This window comes from Parus major, chromosome 17 (assembly GCF_001522545.3).
Source record: "Parus major isolate Abel chromosome 17, Parus_major1.1, whole genome shotgun sequence".
Lineage (NCBI taxonomy): Eukaryota > Metazoa > Chordata > Aves > Passeriformes > Paridae > Parus > Parus major.
This window is the reverse complement of record NC_031785.1, coordinates 3856846-3875895: the sequence shown is the minus strand read 5'-3', so window position 1 is coordinate 3875895 and position 19050 is coordinate 3856846. Positions and strand designations below refer to the sequence as shown.

Here is a 19050-nt window from a genome sequence, read left to right as displayed (position 1 = left end):
ACATGTTTGGTCTTTTTGCCTTTTTTTTCCTCTTCCCCATTCCCAGGGGATGGAAAGAAGACACTGTGCTGCCCATCAGAGGAGGTGACAGCAAGTGACATATCCCCTTTAGAGAAATAATAATTCCTATTAGAAATCAGCCAGAAGGTGTGTCTTTAGGATAGAAAAATTTATTAATAAACATACAACTGTTTTTTCAGTATGATGAGGCTGGGAAGCTGTGTCAGTGCCTGCCCCACAGCCTGGAACAGTAACACAGACACCCCACCCTGGAACCCCAGTGCCAGGACATCGGCATCACTCTCACTTTAACCCAGCTTTTTTCAAGTCCTCTGGCAGAACTCGGCCCTTCTTCCGAGCCCTGGCTTTCTTCTTCTCTATCTTCTCCTTCTTCTTCTTCTGGATGTTCTTCTGGCGCTTATCCTGCCGCTGCTGCATCTTTTCCACCACCCTCACAGTCCGTTCCTCCCACTGCCTCTTGCGCTGGGCTTTCCGCTTCTCCTTGCGCTTCAGGGCCTCCTTCAGACGCTCCTCGTCGTCACGGATCTTCACCCCTTCTGCCTTATAGAGAGCATTTGTCCATTTTATCTTGGTCTCCAGCTCCTGAGCTTTCTTCTCATCCTTCTCCTTGAGCTCCTCCAGTTTGTTCTTCCTGATCTCCAGCCTGCTCAGCAGCTGCTTGTAGTTCTTGCCTGTCATAGGAGTGATATTGCCTTTCACCGCTTTCCTCTTCTCTTTCTTCTTCTGGATCTTGTTCAGCTCATTCTCTTCATGAACTTCAACCCTGTTGAAGACAATCTCAGCTTTGCTCTCCTTTTTCTTTTCTGGCTCTGCTGGCACCTCCTCACTTTCTTTCTTCTCCATTTTTGCCTTCATCTTCAACTCTTTTCGCCGGCGTTTCTTTCTCTCTCTCTCATACTTCCTTCGCTGCCTCTTCTCCAGGACTGCAGGGGTTAACTCTTTGGCATTATCCTAAGGAGAAGGATGGACATGACTGAGAAGCCTTAAAGAGTTCAAGCAGAATTAGAAGTCTCCCCAAGTTCCTGATTTTAAATTCCTCCTAAGATGCACCACCTGTGACATGAAGCTGTAACTCAGCTGTTAGAGACACTAAACACAGGAACATTTCAAAGCCTTTGCATTCCCTCAACAGCCTGGAGCTGCTCCCTTTCAGGCTCTCACTATTTGGCTTTTTCCTAAAAATCACCAAAGGCATGTTCTTTTTGAAGCTGACCCCATCTTTTCTCACAGGTTTTTCCACAGAACACCAGGTCACCTGGCAATATCTACAGGCAGCTCCTTATGAAATGGAATCAGCTCAAACCCTGAGCCTGTGAGATCCTGTCCCCACATGCCCTGGGAGGCTGGGGATAACTTCAAGTGTATAAACACAGATATGGATACACATTCAGGGTCTCTATACCTGTCCAGAAGCCTTTTTAATCTTCTCGTGGAGTCTCTGACGCAACAGACTGATTGCAGAAACAGAAGGGGAACTCAGTTCACTTTTACTTCCTGAAAACGAGAGGGAGAAAATAAAAATACTTAAAAAGCAGCACCAGCTAAACAGTAGCACTTTCTCTGGCTATGGGAAAAACTCTGGGAACTCTTTAGATGCTGTGAATGGAATGGAAAATCCAAATAAACCCAGAGTTTCTGTTTCATTGGTTTCTTTAGAATTTCCCCTTTTGTCATTCAATACTGCCAGCAGTGGCCTGGCATGCCCTGGGGCTGCCTGGCAAGCCAAAGACAAGTACCAAGCTTGTGAAACAGAGAGGCTCAGGACATCTTTTCTCTGAGATCTGACTTTTCATAGTCATAAAGAAAAACTGAGCTGGTAGGACAGGGATTGCATCCACAGGTAATTCCCGGAGTTCCTCACATGCACAAAACCTCTGCAGCTCAGTTAAACAGCGTTTCCAGAGAGCCACCCAGTGGTGATGGCACAAATCCCTGTCCATAGGGAAAAGCTTCTGGGGCATAAGCAAATTAGCAAAGATCTTCTCAATTCAGGCTTTCCAAACTAGACTTGTGTGAAGCAAGTGAAAAGCAGCCAGTTCAGCCCAGGTCACTTTACTCAGACCACAGCAAAGCTGGAATTCTTACCTGCAGCCAAACTCTCCTTTGTGTTCTGTGTACCCCCCTGTGGAGATGATTTGCTGGCTTGAGGGGCTGCTTTCTGTCCTGGAGTGGGTTTACTGGTGTTAGAAACCACCTGTTTGGCTGAAGGAGCATTCTTCTTCTCAGTTTGTTTCCTGGGCTTCTTTTTCTTCAGTTTCTTGACCTGTCTGCCAGCATTCTCGGGCTGGCCTGGCTTAGACACTAGAAGGCAAAAATAAATTACATGAAAGAGGACAATGCTACATTCCCCCTCATAACACTCAGTTATTACTGAACACTAAAGTTCCAGCATGGCAATGACATATCTTAATGTTCAAAAATTACACATTTTAGAATTTATTTAAATAGACCAAACATCCTCACAAACTTCCATAAAACCCTAGCTCTCCACATCCATCACCACAGCGAATGGAGACCATTGATTTCCACGGCTCTCAGTACAACGTGCTCGGGAGCTCCGTGTTTCAGGAGATTGCTTTTTTGTTATAAACAAAATCCCGAGCCAAGCACCCCATGGGGGCTCGGCTGTCGTACCCAGCCTCCCACAAATGGGCCGGAAAGGACAGAACCCAAGCGTTACAGCTCCAGTACCGAATTTCCTCTTCCGCGACTCCGGGGCGTGCTGCACGCCGGCCCTCCTGGCCAAACCCTGCAGGTAGGAGTCCTGCTCGGCCAGGCTGGCCATTGCCACCCAGGGTCCCGGAGGAGCAGCCCCGGATCCGAGAGGAGCAGTCCCGGGTCCCGGAGGAGCAGTCCTGGGTCTCAGAGGAGCAGCCCCGGGTCCCGGAGGAGCAGCCCCGGGTCCGAGAGGAGCAGCCCCGGGTCTCGGAGGAGCAGTCCCGGGTCCCGAAGGAGCAGCCCCGGTCTCGGAGGAGCAGTCCCGGGTCCCGGAGGAGCAGTCCCGGGTCCCGGAGGAGCAGTCCCGGGTCTCAGAGGAGCAGCCCCGGGTCTCAGAGGAGCAGCCCCGGGTCCCGGAGGAGCAGTCCCGGGTCCCGGAGGAGCAGCCCCGGATCCGAGAGGAGCAGCCCCGGGTCTCGGAGGAGCAGTCCCGGGTACCGGAGGAGCAGTCCCGGGTACCGGAGGAGCAGTCCCGGGTCCCGGAGGCTCAGTCCCGGGTCCCGGATGCTCAGTCCCGGGTCCCGGAGGCTCAGTGCCGGGTCCCAAAGAGGCCCAGTCCCCGCTCGTGGAGCCCCCGGCAGGAAGTGATGGCTGCAGGGCACCGCCCGGGAAGTGACGGCAGCGCGGCGCCCGGAGCCGCCCCCGCCGGAGCTCCGCGGGCTCTGCACGGTCACAGTCACACCAAAGGTGCTCGGGGCTCTCCTGGGGGGCTGCGACCTCCGCTTCTTCCAGACATCTCCCCGCAGGCAGCCCCCGCTCGCCTCCGCCGCAGGTCCCAAACCTTTCTTTGCCAAACCTCCCTTTACTGGAGGATAAAACCGAGCTCCCCGCTGCACAGGGGTGAGGTCCCCAGAGCACGGGCGAGTTTGGTGATGGTTTCTGCAGCCCCTGGACAGGAACAGCTGCGGGGAACAGGGTTTTCTTCACAGCCTGCAAGACAATGCTCATCCCCTCCTCGAATGTGCATGCTCCTAATTGTGACACTTTCACAGAGCCTCGTGGCTGAAAACACACGCCTTACAAATTATACAAAACAGTTTTATTAAATCACCTAGTTACAAAAATAAATGGAATGGAAGAAAAATCAAAAACCAATAGCAAAATTCACATCCTAGGAAATGAGACATTACAGCAGAAAGATGGGGAAGCTCAGCCCTGTTGTTGGAATGCACTGGTGGCTCTGTGGTGACACCGAGCTGTGGTAACAGTGTTCAGTGGCATCTCTCTTTCAGCTGCACAGCTCGAGCCAAGGCAGAGCCACCACAAAAGGAAAGGACAGAAGATGTGCTGAGCTGCTGAACAGCTGCAGACCAAGCACCAAATGTGTTTCCTTGGAAGGAAACTGAGAGTAACTGAGTATCCCTCACTGCTCTCAAGATTTTTCTCATTAAACAAAACTAAAAGCCAGCATAATCAGAGGCTCCATGTTATCTCAGACTATAGTAACAGGAATTTCTGTGTAAACACTGAGGAAGGCATCAACTGACTAAAGCATGACACTGCTTCTCTTTGTGGCTTTGAGCAAGTGGTGTCATTGATCCCTCAGTCTGATCCCTGTCCCTCTTCCAAGGGGGAAACACTGCTCTTCCATAAGGGTCTCCTGGGATCCTCCTTCCCAATCAAGAGTTCAAGTTTGTAAAGCATTTTGACAGTGAAGACTGTTGTGTAAAAATACTATAAGACTCTTTACAGTAGACCAGAGGTTGTCAGATGCCATCCTGAGAGAGCTTTAAAGCGACCAGAATGTCAGTAACTTTGGGAAGCAGAGTAAAAACCCCAACACACTCACTGTCCCCACATTTGGCTCAAGTTTATCCCAAAGAAATTCAACTCCCAACACTCATACGGAAACAAACTGGACTTCTAATGAACTCTACACTTAACTATCACATTAAAGCAAACCTGACTCTAATTTGTTATAACGAGATTCACTTTGTGTCTACATATGTCTATCTCTTAAGGGACAAGAACACTCCTGGCAAGGTCCTGGTGTGGAGGGAGCAGGGCAGCCATGCAGGGAGCAGGACGCTGCCAGCACAGCCCCCGACAGCAGGAGCAGCTTGCTGAGCACAGCAGGAGGAAGACTTGCAGCAGTGCGGTGCCGTGGCAGGGCCATCCCTGGATGAGCCGTGCCGGCAGCAGAGGATCCTCTTCAGGAATGCTCGGCGGGGCCCGCCCCGTGCCCGTTCACGTGCGGGTGCGATGGGGTGGAACTCTGCGAGGTGGCGACGCTCTGCTCTGCTGTGGCAGCTGCCAGAGACATCGACAGGCTCTCGGGGGACAGCGTGGCAAAGTCTTGTCTCCAGTAGGCTTCGCAGAGTGGGAGATCATTGCTGTCACACAGACTGTAGCTTTCCAGAACAAACAACCCCAGTGAGGAGAAAGCAGGTGGGGTGACAGAAGAGGGGAGGGATAGAAAGGGTGGAGGGAGCAAGACAGAAGCAAAGCATTAAGAAAATGGCAAAAAAAATGCTGGATGTAAGGTCTGTGTTCATGCAATCATTTTAAGTCGTGTGGTATTGGCCTTCCCTAAGACACTCCCCCCTTAAGGGCTGGTCCTGAAACCTCTTGGGCCTGGTGAGGATTGGGGCAATTTCAGAGACAGAACTGTGGCTACAAAATGAAACGGGCTCAATTCTTATCCAGACACTCCCAGTCTGAAAAGCTTAGAGCTGAAGTCCTGGCACCCCCAAATATGTGAGCTCTGCTACTGATGAGTGAGACATGGACCTTACCCACAATTATTTTACTTGGAATTAGACTGCAACTTATGTGAGGAAAAAATAGAAATCCTGCTCTAAATTTTACTTCAGCAAAAAAACTACCACAATTGTTTTGGGGTCTGTCCATGTCACAATAAAGAAGAACCCTACTTGCACCCCTGCCCTTTCAAAAAAGTCTTTTTTGACCCACAGGTTTGGGTCTTCCACTGCAGCTTCCCAGTTTGATTAGAAAGTACTGACAGCTCCTGCCTTTTCCCAAGAGCCTGAGCTAACAGTGCTTCTAAAAGCAGCTGGCTGGATTCCAACACTGGATGAACCAGCAGAGTGGGAAAAATAAGGTTTTAAACAACTGTCTAATTCTTGCCCATAGTCTCAGGAAAACATAATGTGGGAGGGCCAAAACTAAAAAAAAACACAGAAAGAACTGGAACAAAACCAACACAAATCCCAAAGAGACGAAGGAGCTGCACACACAAGAGACACCCAAGACAAAGTGAGTGCTGAAGCAGAAAGTAGCTTGCATTCAGAGGAAAACAAAACCCAGTGGGTCAAGTGATTTTGTTGTTGCAGCTTTATTTATATTTGTAATGTATGGACTGATGCTTAGGGAAATATTTTAAGTATAGAAATATGAGACAGTTCATATTGCACAAACATGAAACATGTGAGATTTAACCCCACACTCAAGACAGCTCCTGTGATCTCAGAGGAAGGAGGAATGGAACACAAATGCAGGTCTGGAGGTTAGGATGAGAGAAGGCAAGCTGGACTTGCAGTTATCACTTGGGGAACAAGCACACAAAGCACTAGGTGCAAGCTGAGCTCTTTTCTGGCAGCATCACCCAGCTGGCTTTGCAGGAGAAGTGAGAGGGCAGTGGATACAGGTTTTATACCTGGGGCTTCTGTACAATCCTTTGGAAGATCAGCCCCCAACACAGTGGAGCTGGGTTCAGTTAACAAAGACCATCAGGACTGAACCAGAAATATAATTCCTGCTCTGTCATAGTCCTCAGGCCACCATTTCCCAGGAGAACCTGACCACAGCATCCACACATCGTGGCAGGGGAGTTGCTAACCACGTTTTATCTGTGTCAGAAGCATGACTGCTTCTCCTTCTGCCCCAGTTAGAACAGTTCCAGAGTCTAAGCTCCACCTCTCAGCTAACACTCCTCAAAAGTCAGGGTCAGGGAGCAGCTCTGCACAGCCCAGGAGCACTGGACAGCCTGCTGCTCTGTCCTGGGCAGCTCCTCAGGGCATGGAAGGGACTTCACCATTCCCCTGAGGTACCCAGCCAGTCTGAGTGCAGAGGGACAGCTCTAGAAATCTAGATCACAGGGCAGCAAAGTAAAGATTCCTTCAGGACAATCGTCTCAGGTTTAGTTTCAAGGACCTGCTTTTGGGTCTCATCAAAAGCCCCATGTGCACATAAAAAACCTGGCAAACACTTGACCCTACAACTGAAGAGGCATTTCCAGGACATCAAGGAGCTCCTCTTTGGGGGCAAATAGGCTGTTGTGTTGACAGCCACTGAGACATGGCTGTGACATAACAGAAAGCCTTTCCCCCGCATTAGACAATAAGATTTCATTAAAAATATTGTAGTATTCTAATTATAAAAGGACTTTGAATAAATCACTGTTTCTGTATTTACACAGACACCATTTCTTTGGTGCAGAAAAAGACAGGAAAGAGCACAGGAAGGGAGGAAGTGCTAAAAGCAAACGACCAAGTACTACGTGATAACAAAGTGTCAGATCACAGCTCTGCAGAGCTGCCAGGTTTCCTCACCTCATGACCCACAAGAAAGAGCAGGAAGGCAAATCCATCTGATGTACACTAACATTTGTGCTTTCATGTTAGTTCTGCCAGCAAGGGTTGCTTTATGGTGCACCTGGGGCCAGGCAGGTGAACAGACCATGCCAGCATGGACAGAACCCCACAGGCCAGATGTGAGAGTGACCAGCACACAGTGGTGGCAGTCTGGGGACAGGCTGAGGGAAACACACCTGGTACATGTGGGGCACTCTCATCCCACACCACATCCCTTTGGATAAGCTCACTGCTATCTCATGGACATATCAGCACCTTCTCAGGTGCTTGTGTTTGTGATCATCACAACCTCCTCAAAAAACTGAATGAAGTTTGAAAAATAATTCTGAACTTTTACTTCTAAGCTGTGTCATATTATTATCTTTTTACTCTTAAAATACATATATTACTCATAAACAATGGCCTTGCTTTCAAAGATATTGAGCAATTTAGTTGATTTAGCTGGGGTTACAGGCATTCAGCATTCTTAGAAAAAAGGAAAAGGCAAACACACAGAGAAAAACCTGGTCAGTAAAGTTTTAAGTAAGATTTTTAAAAGTTAAATGTTTGTTTAGATGTCCTAGAATTATTGCACTGACTTCACTTAGCTTGGAAAGTGCAGCCAAAATAACCAGGTTTATATTTGTTTTCTTCTGCTTTCATTTACTGCATCATTAACTAGAAGTGCTGGAGTGCATGACAAAAAAAAATAAAAAATAAAGTGTCTGAATTCTTTAAAGTCTGTTTGCTAAATAAAAGGCTTTTAAAAATATTAAAAATCCCATAAACAAATCAGTAATAAGTAATTCCTTAGAAAATCCTATCACAATACTTCATAATTCAATGAAACTGAGCAAGTCTTTTTGCTCCTTGCAAATATTGACCCCAGAAGGACTGGAGGCAGCTGGGGGCAGTGGACTGGGAAGGAAAAGGCACAGTGTGTGACCAGGTCACTTGTGAAAGGACTCACCACGAAGGTGAGGTGACATCAGGACCCAGCTCAGCAAGCTGGTCTCTGTAGGGAGAGAGCCAGAGGCTCCTTCAGAGGGATTTCCCCCAAGGAAATTCATCTTCTCTTCTAATGATTACAACAGAAGTCTAAGGAAATTACCTACCAAACCTGGGATGCTGTGAACACCTCCTTCACCAGGACATTTATACCCTGGAGGGTTTCCACAAGGAAAAGGCAGTTGCTTTAGTTGCAGAAAAAGAGTTTGACCTAATTAAAAGTAGAACTGGAAATTTTTGGGAACATTCTCAACAGCTATACTCTAAGGGCTACTTGATGGTCTGGACTAACTACCCCAAAAATGACTGGAGTTGTAAGGCAGAGTCCACTGCCCTATTTGTACCTGGAAGAGTAATATTCTTCTTCTAGCTCGTACAGGTCAATGGAGATCTCATCCCGCAGTGCAATCAGCTTTTTGTCACACTCCTCCTGCAGACTCCTCAGCTGCTGGTTGCGCTGGTTGATGGCCTCATTCACAGAGGGGAAATCATTGAGGATCAAGAACTGCTTCAGGTCAGACACAAGCTTCATCAGGGACTCGCCAGCTCGGACCTTGCAGCAGCGAGAAAAATCACACATCAGAACAGGGCTTTGCTCCAGTTCCAAGATCTTTTAAGCTTCTCCTTCAGCCCAAACTTTGGATAAAAAATCCCGTAATATGTGAGAATTCTGACAGAATCCTGACCCAGCCTTCCCCAGCCACCCCAAACATGAAGTGAATTTCCTGACAGCAGTCCTTGGGAGTGTTATAAAGACCCAAAAATGAACCCAGCAGCCCCTGCAGGACGTGCTGCCCACAGGGCTGAACAGTTCAATGCTACTCACAATATTTGCAGCTCTGACATGCATCTCGTAGTTATCTTGTTCACCCTGGGTTGCTCGAGAGACTTGAGTTTCATCCTCGATCTAAAGAAAAAAGTACACAAATCTACCTCTGCACATTTAAAATCCAAATAGACAATTACTATGTTGCAAGATATAATATATGGGAATATCTATGTGCATATGTGTGAATTTCCTATATGTATGAAATGAGATCACACATTATATATGTGAAATTCACATCTGTATGTTAATTACAGTTCAATTCGCATAGTGTTCAAGGCCAGGTTGAATAGGGGTTGGGGCAAGGTGCTCTGGTGGAAGGTGTCCCTGCCCATGGCACGGGGCAGAAGGAGATGATCTTTAAGGTCCCTTTAAAGCCTTTAACACTCGGGATTCTGCGAAAGGTCCTCCCCTCTCTGCTCACGGCCTTTGCTCTCCCCTCACAGGCCCTTCTTCTTCGCGTGCCCCCGCCCTTCTCCGCTTAGCAGCCGGCCCGCTCAGGCCCACCTTGGCCGTCTTGATGATCTCGGTGAAGTTGTCCATGATGGACTTGACATCGTCCTTGAGGCGCTTATTGTAGGACTGCAGCAGGGTCTCCTTGCTCTGGGGCAGCACCCGGGGCTGCGCCATGGCCGCGCCTCCCCGCCCGGCCCCGGCCCCGGCCCCGGCCCCGCCCATCCGCGCTCTCGCGAGATCTCGCGCGCTGTAGATATCTCCCGACATGCACCGCTCCCCCTTTCTCTCCAGCCGCCCAAGATGGTGAGTGATGGCGGCGGCGCGGGGGGGGGCTGGGGCCATCCGCCGCCATCTGTGGCAGCCCGCCGTCATCTGCTGCTGCCGATGGGCCGCGGCAGCGCCGCGAGGGTGCTCGGCTGCCGGGGGAGGCGGTGGAGCGGTGTTTCGTGCCCGATTCGCGGTGGTGGGGAAGGCCGCGTATGGGCCTGCCCTCCCGGGCCGGGAAGCTGCGGCTGCTGCCGGCTCGGGCAGGCCGCGGGGCATTCACGGGGCATTCGGCTCCCGTGGTCTGTAATGCGCCGTGGGGGCATCTCCGCTGCTATCGGAGAGAGCCAGGCCGGGAGAAGCCATCATCACGCTCGCTTTAATCTTCTTCCCTCGCGGGATGGTTTATAAAACTTGTAAGCGTAAAGCGAAGAATTTTCTCTGGGAGAGCAGGGCGAGCATGGAAATCGGCCATGCTGGTGAAATGCCTGCTAAAATAAATGCATTTCCAGGGTGGGCTGGTAATTTGCCTAAGCACGCGAGTTTCGGAGGAAAAAGAAAACAGAGTGTGTTTCTTGCTTGCAGCCGAAAGGAAAGAAGGCCAAGGGCAAGAAGGTGGCACCGGCCCCTGCTGTAGTCAAGAAGCAGGAGGCCAAGAAGGTTGTCAATCCCCTCTTTGAGAAGAGGCCCAAGAATTTTGGCATTGGTGAGTAAGTGGATGTTTGGGATAGCTGCTCCCATGTGTTTTTCTTGTTCAATGAACAGATGCAAAGATATAAACATTAAAAATCACTCCAGACTTTGTGCAGTGCTGTTCTTGTACAAGATGCAGATGATGTGAAAGAATATTTGCTATCTGAGTGGTCGTGCTGACACATTACCACCAAGATCACTGATGCTTCTGTACCATTCTTGTGCTGCTGCTCTGGATTTGGGGCAGCCCTGAGCTAAAGGCTGTGTTTTTTTAGGACAGGATATCCAGCCCAAGCGTGACCTCACCCGGTTTGTGAAATGGCCACGCTACATTCGGCTGCAGCGCCAGAGGTCCATCCTCTACAAACGCCTAAAGGTGCCTCCTGCCATCAACCAGTTCACCCAGGCCCTGGACCGCCAGACAGGTGAGGATGTGCCCCACAAAGTTCTTTTGGCTTGGGTTGTAAATGGATGTGCCTCAAAAAAGGGGAAAGAAACCAAAATTATTCTTAACAAAGATAAGGTGGGGTGTGTCTGTGGAAATGTTTTAGGGAGGCTTTAATAGCAACTGGGGTGGTGTCAAAATCAATTTGCTGGCTTAAATCTTGGATTGCTGCTGTCCCCCTGGAAAGGGATTCAACAAATATCAAAGCTCTATTTACTAACCCAAACCCTGCATTAAATCTTAACTGTGATTCCATTCTTCCAGCTTGATGTAGAACTACCCAGGATGGTGTAAACAGATTGCTTGAGACATCTGTGGGAGAGCAGGCTTTGGGGGAAAACTGGCACTAAAGGAAGAAGGGAATTTAGGGGTCTTCTGTGAATGAGTCTATGCAAAAGACTTTGGACCTGTGTAGAACAATTTCCTCCTCATAGATGCTCCTTGGTTTAAAAGAGCCAGTGTACCACCTCTAACCATAAATGCTGTGGGGGGTGTCCACAGGCATTTCCTCATCCAGACAGTCAAGGAACTCTCAGTGTCATCAGAGGCACATTCAAACAGAGGCTCTCAGGGTGCTCTTCTCTTGGACTGTGCAGATGATGATCCCTTTTTGCTCTGAAAAAAAAGTGATGACAACCACCAAGATCGCTGATGCACTGCAGTGTTTTTAAAAAATGATGCTTAGATTTTCAGGTCATGCAAGTAACTATTAGCTGTTCTCTTCCAGCCACACAGCTTCTGAAGCTGGCACACAAATACAGGCCTGAAAGTAAGCAGGAGAAGAAACAGAGGCTACTGGCTCGTGCTGAGCAGAAAGCTGCAGGAAAGGGAGATGCTCCAACCAAGCGGCCACCTGTCCTCCGAGCAGGTAACTTTGTATCTGAGCTGGTGGAATATGGAAGCCTGGCACTTTGTGGGAGAGAAAACTGATGAAGAGTTGGTTTGTCAATTAGACAGCCTTGGACAAGCTATGGCAGTGATGTTATGAATTTCTTCACCTGAGCTCAAAGTGAAGAGCAAAATAGACGAGCTTTTTAACCCTGAGCTTTAGCAAATTGTCCATTAAATGTCTTTGTGCCATTGATGTGAAAAGTTTTCGTAACTTCCATAATGATGTTGTGCTATGGAATCAGAGTTGGCTTGCAAGAAAGCTCTGAAAATGGACTGAGAGGAATCAAACCTTATCTGGAATTTGTTTTTCAGGTATTAATACTGTCACAACTCTGGTGGAGAACAAGAAAGCTCAGCTTGTCGTTATTGCCCACGATGTAGACCCCATTGAGGTATGTTACAGGTGACCTGTGTAACTTGGGGTAGGGTCAGAAGTGCTTTGAAGGCAAAAATGGATTTTGGGACAAATTGTATGAGAAAGCATGCACAAAAAACTCACACATTTGCCAGAACTGGGATGCTTGTGCGTGTTTGTATTTGTCCTGGTGGGACAGTGAGGCTGGGCCCTTTGCAATGATGTTTTGAATTTCTTCACCTGAACCAGCAGTGAAGAGCAAAACGAGCTTTTTAACACTGAGCAATTGCCGCAGCCCAGGCTGACACCCAGCACAAATGGATGTTTACCCTCAGTTACTCAGCACTCTCTTCCCTTGCAGCTGGTGGTTTTCCTGCCAGCCCTGTGCCGCAAGATGGGGGTTCCCTACTGCATCATCAAGGGCAAAGCCAGGCTGGGCAGGCTGGTCCACAGGAAGACCTGCACCTCTGTGGCCTTCACCCAGGTTAACCCGTAAGTGTTCTGAGAGCTCACTTGACTGTCTTGTGGAGAAAGCATACTGCACTAAGCACAGGCTCTAGGGGAGGTGGGTAGCAAACTTGGGTCTCTCTGAAGTAGTAAAATTAAAATTCCACCTCTGTAGGGTCTGATAAAAATGTCTCTATCAAATTCTGAACATGCAGATCAGTTTGGTTTACCAAATGTGTGGTTATTCTAAAATCTGAGCAGTGCAGATCCTGAGTGTTAAGCCTTTGCAAGTGATGTTTTTGCTTAACCTGAAAAATTGGGTTGTCACTAGAAGCTCTCAAATTCTATGGCAGTATAATTATGGAAAATGTTAAATCAAGGCTCTAAAGGAACTAAAATTGTCATCAACAGGGAGGACAAGGGAGCCCTTGCAAAGCTGGTGGAGGCTGTCAAGACCAACTACAATGATAGATATGATGAGGTAAGATTCTCTGTGCTGCTGGCCTTGTCTTTTTACACTGTTAACATTCCCAGAACAGAGAAATTTGACATAGTGACATCAGTTTATACTTGAATGTGTTATAGCTAGGTTTGCTTACAGTGTTCCCAGATTCTTTACCTGAGGATTGGGTAAAATGTGACAGCCGTCACCAGGTTAGAAGTAAATGGCTACCACAGGGCAAGGATTGCAGAGAGTGCAACAGCTTCTGCTACCAAAACTCCATTTCCTAAATCCAGGAATTATGGGATAGCTGAATCCAGCATCTCTCATTGGGAAAGATTTTAAGCTTTCCTTTTTGCTGCTCCAAAATGTAGTGCAGTACTTGAAATGTGTAGGACTTTGTAGTTGAGGGAGCTCTTCCCTTTGTGGAGAATTGAGTGGCACAGTAAATGATGGAATGAGGTCTCTAACCTGTTCTCCCTTCCTTGCAGATCCGTCGTCACTGGGGCGGGAACGTTCTGGGTCCAAAGTCAGTGGCTCGCATTGCAAAGCTGGAAAAAGCAAAGGCTAAAGAACTGGCTACAAAGCTGGGCTGAAGATGTACTGCATTGCACCGTGTTTTCTGTACATAATAAACCCCAGCTGTTTCAGTGGTCTCTGTTCATGGGAGTGTTCTAGGCAGGGAGTAACACAGCTGCATTGCCTTACTCTGTGCCTTCCATCCAGTGACAGAATAGTGCTGGGCACAAACGGCTGTACAGAGCTGGATATTACTGAACTTGCAATAACTTCCCTTAATTACTAGTCCTGTGCAATAACTCCTCTCTTGAACACACAACCCTGCAGCTCAGCTGCACATGCACTGGGATCTTGAAGTTGGCTGGGATAATTCTGGTTTTAAGCTTGGCTTGGTTTTGCAAATCTAAATTGGAAATAGCTCTAGATTTCTCCTTACCTGGGACTGGGTTACAGTATGGGTTACACACAGTATTACAACCTTCCACACCTGCAGTGCCTCTTGCAGTGAAGGCAGGCTGAGGGGGGAATCAAGACCTTCTGTGGTTCTGTTCTTTCCTGAGTGCTGACTTGGTCTGGTGGCACTGTGGAGGCTATCAAAGCCTCCAGCTGTGCTAGCTGCTTTTTGCCAGCCCTCATCCTCTTGCAAAGCCATAGGCTGCCTTCCCCAGCTAGACCCGAGTGTCCACAGTAACCTCTAATTCAGGTTTGCTGCTGTTCCATGTAAGATGCATGATGCAAGTCACAAGGCAAAGACCTGTAGGCCTTTATTGTACTAGAACTGCTGCCAGCCATTGCTGCCTTCAGGAAGGACTACTTCCTGCAAATAAAAATCAGCAAATAGGCTCATTTAAAAAAAATGGTTTGTCTTAAGGAAAACAGTGGAGATATTAAAATGTACCTTACAAACAACCATGGTAGAAAAATGTATTTTGGTTACTATTGAAGTTCAGTGCTCCCAAGCTGCAGCCAAATCACACTGGTGGGAGCTCAGTTTGCAGGGATTGCTTAAAGTCTATTTGCAGCTTGCTAAAATGGCTCTGGTCCTCCAGGTGCTTCAGTTATTTAGGACTGATCAGGCTCCTGTCATCCATAAAAATCTGCTCCTGACAGTAGCACAAAAAGGTTTCTTCCTTCCCCTCACAGAGGTGCCTTCTGTATAAATTTCTTGTACCACAAGAAGGAAGTTGCAGCACACAAGCTGTACCTGTAAGAGAAAATCACACATTGGCACCTTTCCAGAGTGGACTGGACCTCCCTAAGACAGCTGCAATAACCAAGGCAAACCACGTGGCACAAGCTATTTAGGTTACAACTGGGCTTTTGTGGGTTGAGAGCTCATCCAGGCATTCCAGAGCAGGCTGGGGTAGGTTCCCCAGGCAGGCTGGTCCCTTACCAGGTAAGGATGTACTGCATGTGCTCGTTCCGCAGGCTCACCCTGGTCTGGCCCCCAATGGGCCCCCCTGGGACTGTGCTTCCTGTGGGGACAACACAGACAAGTTCACTCCTTAGTGTGGAACCACACTGTGTAAGAGGGGAAGAAGGTGATTAATCTGGTGGATGGATACCCTGCTCTCCCTCAGGCAGTGGTGTTCCCTAGTTCATGAATCCCAAATCCATGGTTTGGATTGGTAGGGATCTTAAAGCCCATCCCATTCCACCTCCTGCTGCGATGGGCAGGGACATTGCATTTCTCCATCCTAGGCTGCTCCACATCCTGTCCGGCTCTGGCCTTGGACACTTCCAGGGATCCAGCAGCAGCCAAACCTACTCTGGGCACTCTGTGCCAGGGCCTGCCCACCCTCACAGGGAACAATTCCTTCCCAATATCCCATCTAACCCTGCCCTCTGGCAATTTGAAGCCATTCCCCCTTGTCCTATCTTTGATGCTCCAGACAAAAGTCCTTCTCCAGCTCTCTTGTAGGCTCCCTGTCACCTTCAGAACAGTGGGCTGGCAGTGCACAGGAAGAGAACTGAGGGGAAAGGGAGGGAGTGGGATGTAAATTGAACATGGGGCTGGGTTCCTCTGTGACTTACTGAAATCTGCATCAATGAAGATGGGCTCAGCACCGGTCACCTTGGCCATGGCCTCCAGGTCCCGGTAGTGCCAGCGATTTTTTTCAATGTTATTTTCAGGCACAAAGGGTTTCCTTTTTTCTGTTAACCTCACCACCCCTGTGAGATCAATCTCATCTTCAATCTGAGGAGAAATGCAGAAAGAAGATGTTTCAAGATTGATTTAATATTCTGACATATCAAGTCCTGTCAGGAAAATGTGGCACTGGAAGGGTCTGAGCATAAATGAAGTGGTTGTTCTCTGCAATGGGGCAGTGCTGTAACAGCAGGGAAAAAAGCAGAACAAGAACAGTTCCTTGTTTGTAAAACACATTACTTAACAAAAAGGTGGGAAACAAAGGTTTGTTGTCTTTGAAACTAATTAAATCACCTCCCATGATGCTGAACATAGCTCCTGCCTTTCTGGATTAGTGTGGTGCCTCTGAGCAACCAAGGGACACAAAGTAACACCCCCCATTCCCTGGATCCCCCTTACCTGTCCCTTCAGTCTGGTCTCCGGTTTCAGTTTCTCCCTGGGCACAAATCCTCGGTTGACTAAAATCGTGACCCTAGAGTTACATAAAGAAGTACTGCTCAGGAGTGAAAGGGAATTTATTCCTGCTGCTGCTGCTTAGAACTGAAGACCAAAGAAAGAAGCAACCCATGTGTTTGCTGCCACTTTTGCTGTCACTTTATGAAGGAATTTAAATACAATTTCAAATCAAGCCTCAGTGATGTCACAGACTAGGAGATGCCTTTTAAGGCAGGGAGTGATTGATACAAACCCAACCACTAGGATTCAGCTTTTCCAAGGAGAAGTGAGTGCTCCAGTGGAGCAGGACTCTCCTGAACTCACCCGAGCTCTGTGCAGTAGAAGGGGGTGACGACGTTGGCTCCGTTCTCCGGATGGGATGTGATCCTCCCGGCTTCCCGGGCTTCCCGCTCCGGGTTCAGCAGGGAACGGGGCAGGATGTACAGCTCCTTGGAGTGGTCAAAATGCCCTCGGACCTTCACAGGTCTGTACTCCAACTCCTTCAGTTCCATGGGGCTGCATGGAACAAGAGGAAAACAAAATCGTCTGTGCTAGGTGAATTCAATCAGGAGATTTTATTGCAGGATTCTCTTTTTCCCTAATGGTTCACTTTGAGTGGAGCCTGGCAAACAGAGGCAGAAGACAAACAGCTCATGGAATATGGCTTAATATATTTCAACTGTCCCAGAGCATCAAATAGAGATGATTTGGAGTATCCAGGGAGAAGTTCTGTTCCATACCTGCAACCCAGTAAGACAGAGCAGGCGGACTCAATGCCCATGCATCCAGCCATGGGAAGTGTTTCTTTCCCATCCCAGACCATGAATTCCAACAACTGAGCCCTTCTGAGAGTTGTGCCAGGTGACCAAGAGACCTCAAAAATCTCTCTCACACCTGACACAACTGCTGCACGTGGGGCAGGGCCTGCTGTTGCTCCAAGACTCCCTGTTGCAGTAACAATTTCTTTGGGACACCACAGACACCCAAGTCCTCTTTTTCCAGTGGGATTAAAAATGCTATGAAATACACCCCTCATTCTCCTGAACAGAGATTCATCCTTCCCCATGCATTTAGAGTATCCTAAAGGAAGAACTGACTTATTCTTTTACTAAAAATAAAAAAATTATCAGGATCTCTTTCTAATTTGCTGGCACATCCCAATTTCCATTGTATCCCTTCATTTTCACGCAGGTCAGTTCAGCACAAGTTCATTAGTGCACGGTCCATATCTAATATTTCCAGTCAGTGCTCTGTAGACAACAAACCATCCCTGCTTTCATACTCTAATGTCAGAGGGATGGGATCTGCTGTGATTCTTGATGCCAGTTGTGCAATCAAATCTAATTTCCACTTGCGCCGCTGAACCTGGAAGTAAACAAACACAGAAGTAACTCCTTGGGGTAGAACTGGGCATTGTAATAACCCCAGCAAACCTTAAAACCTTGGTCAATTATGGATTTTTCTTATCAGGCCTGGCCTAAATCAGGGTAATTGGAGATGAGAAAATAGAGGCTACTGAATTTAATTTGAGGAAGTATTTGTGCTAAAATATAACTGTAAAAAAATACTTTTAAAGACTTTCAAGTGTACACTTGGAAAACAGAAATGTAAAATAACAGCGAATCTTTAACCTGCCTGTTGTCTGAACTAGATCACCCAGATGGAAAAACTTGACAGTCCTCAAGTACTCATTTTCTGAAAAAATGAAATATTGATTTGTACCTGCCACGTGCCAAGACCAAATGTGGTCAGAGGGATGAGGAGAAGGCCCCATTTCAGCACAGTATCCTCTCCAGATGTGTCAGCAGCTGCTGTAGAACTTCGTGGTCTGCATAACCTCAAGCAAACATCTACAGAAAACCAGAACAGGAACAGGATTCAGAGAAGAAATGCCAAATTCCTGCAGGAAATATTACATCTTTGTACTAGGGTGAAATAGGGAAGCAGAAGCCCAGACAAATATTTTCTTACCTTTAGTCTTTCGAACCAGACCAGAACCTTCTTTAGTTAGGGCATATCCAAAAAATGTTCTTCTGATCAAGCACTGTAATGTCTACACAGAATAAGAAAGATCCTCTGTAATGTCGTTGCTTTATAAAACTTTTATTTAGGTGATATCAGTAAACTTGATGATTACATGAAAGTTTATGCATTGATTTATGTCTCAAATGGGAAACTGCCTGTGAAACACTATGGGTTAGGCTTTTATTTAAATTAAATAAGATCAAATTTCTATTACAGAGCTGCCTACAGCACAGCAATGAGCTTTCATTCACATTATCAGCAAACACACACCAGCCTAGTCTATTCTTGACAGAAACAAGGGCCTACAGGGGACAGGATCAGGGGACAGGACAAAGGGATGGGATGAAGGGAGGGGATGAGGGAACAGGATGAAGAGATGGGATCGAGGGACTGGATCAGGTAGAGGGGACAGGCTGAGGTAACTGGATCAGGGGACTGAATCAGGGGACAGGATGAGGGGACATGATCAGGAAACGAGAGGAAGGGACTGGATCGGAGACAGGATAATGGGACATGATCAGGGGACAGGATCGAAGGACAGGATCAGCGGCTTACCCGTCCCGGCTCCGCTGCCCCGAACCTCCCCTGTTGCCACCGCTCCCTCAGCAGCCTGCGCCCCGCTCTAAGCACCGGCGCGGCCATGGCAGCCCCGGCCCGGCCCCGCTGCCCCGCTCCTCCCCCGCCCTGCCCGTGGCCCGGAACGGGAAACGCGCCCGGGCCCGGCCCCTCACGATGGCGGCGCCGGGCCCGGGTGGCGGCGCGGCCGTGGCGGAGGTGCCCGAGGCGGAGCGGCTCTTCCTGAGGGAGCACCCGCTGCTGAGCCC

At 48.3% G+C, this 19050-nt stretch overlaps 4 protein-coding genes and 4 non-coding genes across 13 annotated transcripts; 5 read left to right on the top strand and 3 right to left on the bottom strand.

Moving 5' to 3' along the window:
* Positions 1–150: 150 nt before the first annotated feature.
* SURF6 (surfeit 6) lies at positions 151–3336 on the bottom strand. Its single transcript, XM_033518408.1, has 4 exons — positions 2713–3336; positions 2107–2322; positions 1424–1515; positions 151–972 (listed from the first exon to the last, which is right to left on the bottom strand). Exons 1-4 carry the CDS (start codon positions 2804–2806, stop codon positions 304–306), a joined length of 1071 nt encoding a protein of 356 aa, XP_033374299.1. The 5' UTR covers positions 2807–3336; the 3' UTR covers positions 151–303.
* Positions 3337–3756: 420 nt separating this feature from the next.
* On the bottom strand, positions 3757–9785 carry MED22 (mediator complex subunit 22). Of its 5 annotated transcripts, none has more exons than XM_015644730.3 (4): positions 9613–9785; positions 9106–9186; positions 8624–8832; positions 3757–5090 (listed from the first exon to the last, which is right to left on the bottom strand). In XM_015644730.3, exons 1-4 carry the CDS (start codon positions 9781–9783, stop codon positions 4892–4894), a joined length of 660 nt encoding a protein of 219 aa, XP_015500216.2. In that variant the 5' UTR covers positions 9784–9785; the 3' UTR covers positions 3757–4891. The 5 variants fall into 5 exon arrangements, with proteins under 5 accessions (XP_015500216.2, XP_015500217.2, XP_033374303.1 ...); XM_015644731.3 differs by having other exon boundaries at positions 3757–5084; XM_033518412.1 differs by lacking the exon at positions 9613–9785 and adding an exon at positions 9518–9540.
* On the top strand, positions 9782–13752 carry RPL7A (ribosomal protein L7a). The gene is made up of 8 exons (XM_015644729.3): positions 9782–9864; positions 10411–10531; positions 10794–10943; positions 11691–11831; positions 12167–12246; positions 12571–12701; positions 13068–13137; positions 13590–13752. The coding sequence occupies exons 1-8, from the start codon at positions 9862–9864 to the stop codon at positions 13692–13694; spliced, it is 801 nt and encodes a 266-aa protein (XP_015500215.1). The 5' UTR covers positions 9782–9861; the 3' UTR covers positions 13695–13752.
* Positions 10653–10725, top strand: LOC117245242. Its single transcript, XR_004499706.1, has one exon. It is a non-coding gene; the product is annotated as a small nucleolar RNA SNORD24 (small nucleolar RNA).
* Positions 11555–11619, top strand: LOC117245243. The gene has a single exon (XR_004499707.1). It is a non-coding gene; the product is annotated as a small nucleolar RNA SNORD24 (small nucleolar RNA).
* LOC117245241 lies at positions 11935–12012 on the top strand. Its single transcript, XR_004499705.1, has one exon. It is a non-coding gene; the product is annotated as a small nucleolar RNA SNORD36 (small nucleolar RNA).
* Positions 12423–12496, top strand: LOC117245236. The gene has a single exon (XR_004499700.1). It is a non-coding gene; the product is annotated as a small nucleolar RNA SNORD36 (small nucleolar RNA).
* Positions 13753–14356: 604 nt separating the features above from the next.
* LOC107212009 (surfeit locus protein 1) lies at positions 14357–18913 on the bottom strand. Of its 2 annotated transcripts, XM_015644728.3 has the most exons (9): positions 18782–18913; positions 18173–18254; positions 17924–18051; positions 17484–17566; positions 16526–16717; positions 16166–16238; positions 15652–15814; positions 15011–15092; positions 14357–14821 (listed from the first exon to the last, which is right to left on the bottom strand). In XM_015644728.3, exons 1-9 carry the CDS (start codon positions 18866–18868, stop codon positions 14755–14757), a joined length of 957 nt encoding a protein of 318 aa, XP_015500214.1. In that variant the 5' UTR covers positions 18869–18913; the 3' UTR covers positions 14357–14754. The 2 variants fall into 2 exon arrangements, with proteins under 2 accessions (XP_015500214.1, XP_033374300.1); XM_033518409.1 differs by lacking the exons at positions 18173–18254; positions 18782–18913 and having other exon boundaries at positions 16942–17566; positions 17924–17945.
* Positions 18914–19050: the final 137 nt, after the last annotated feature.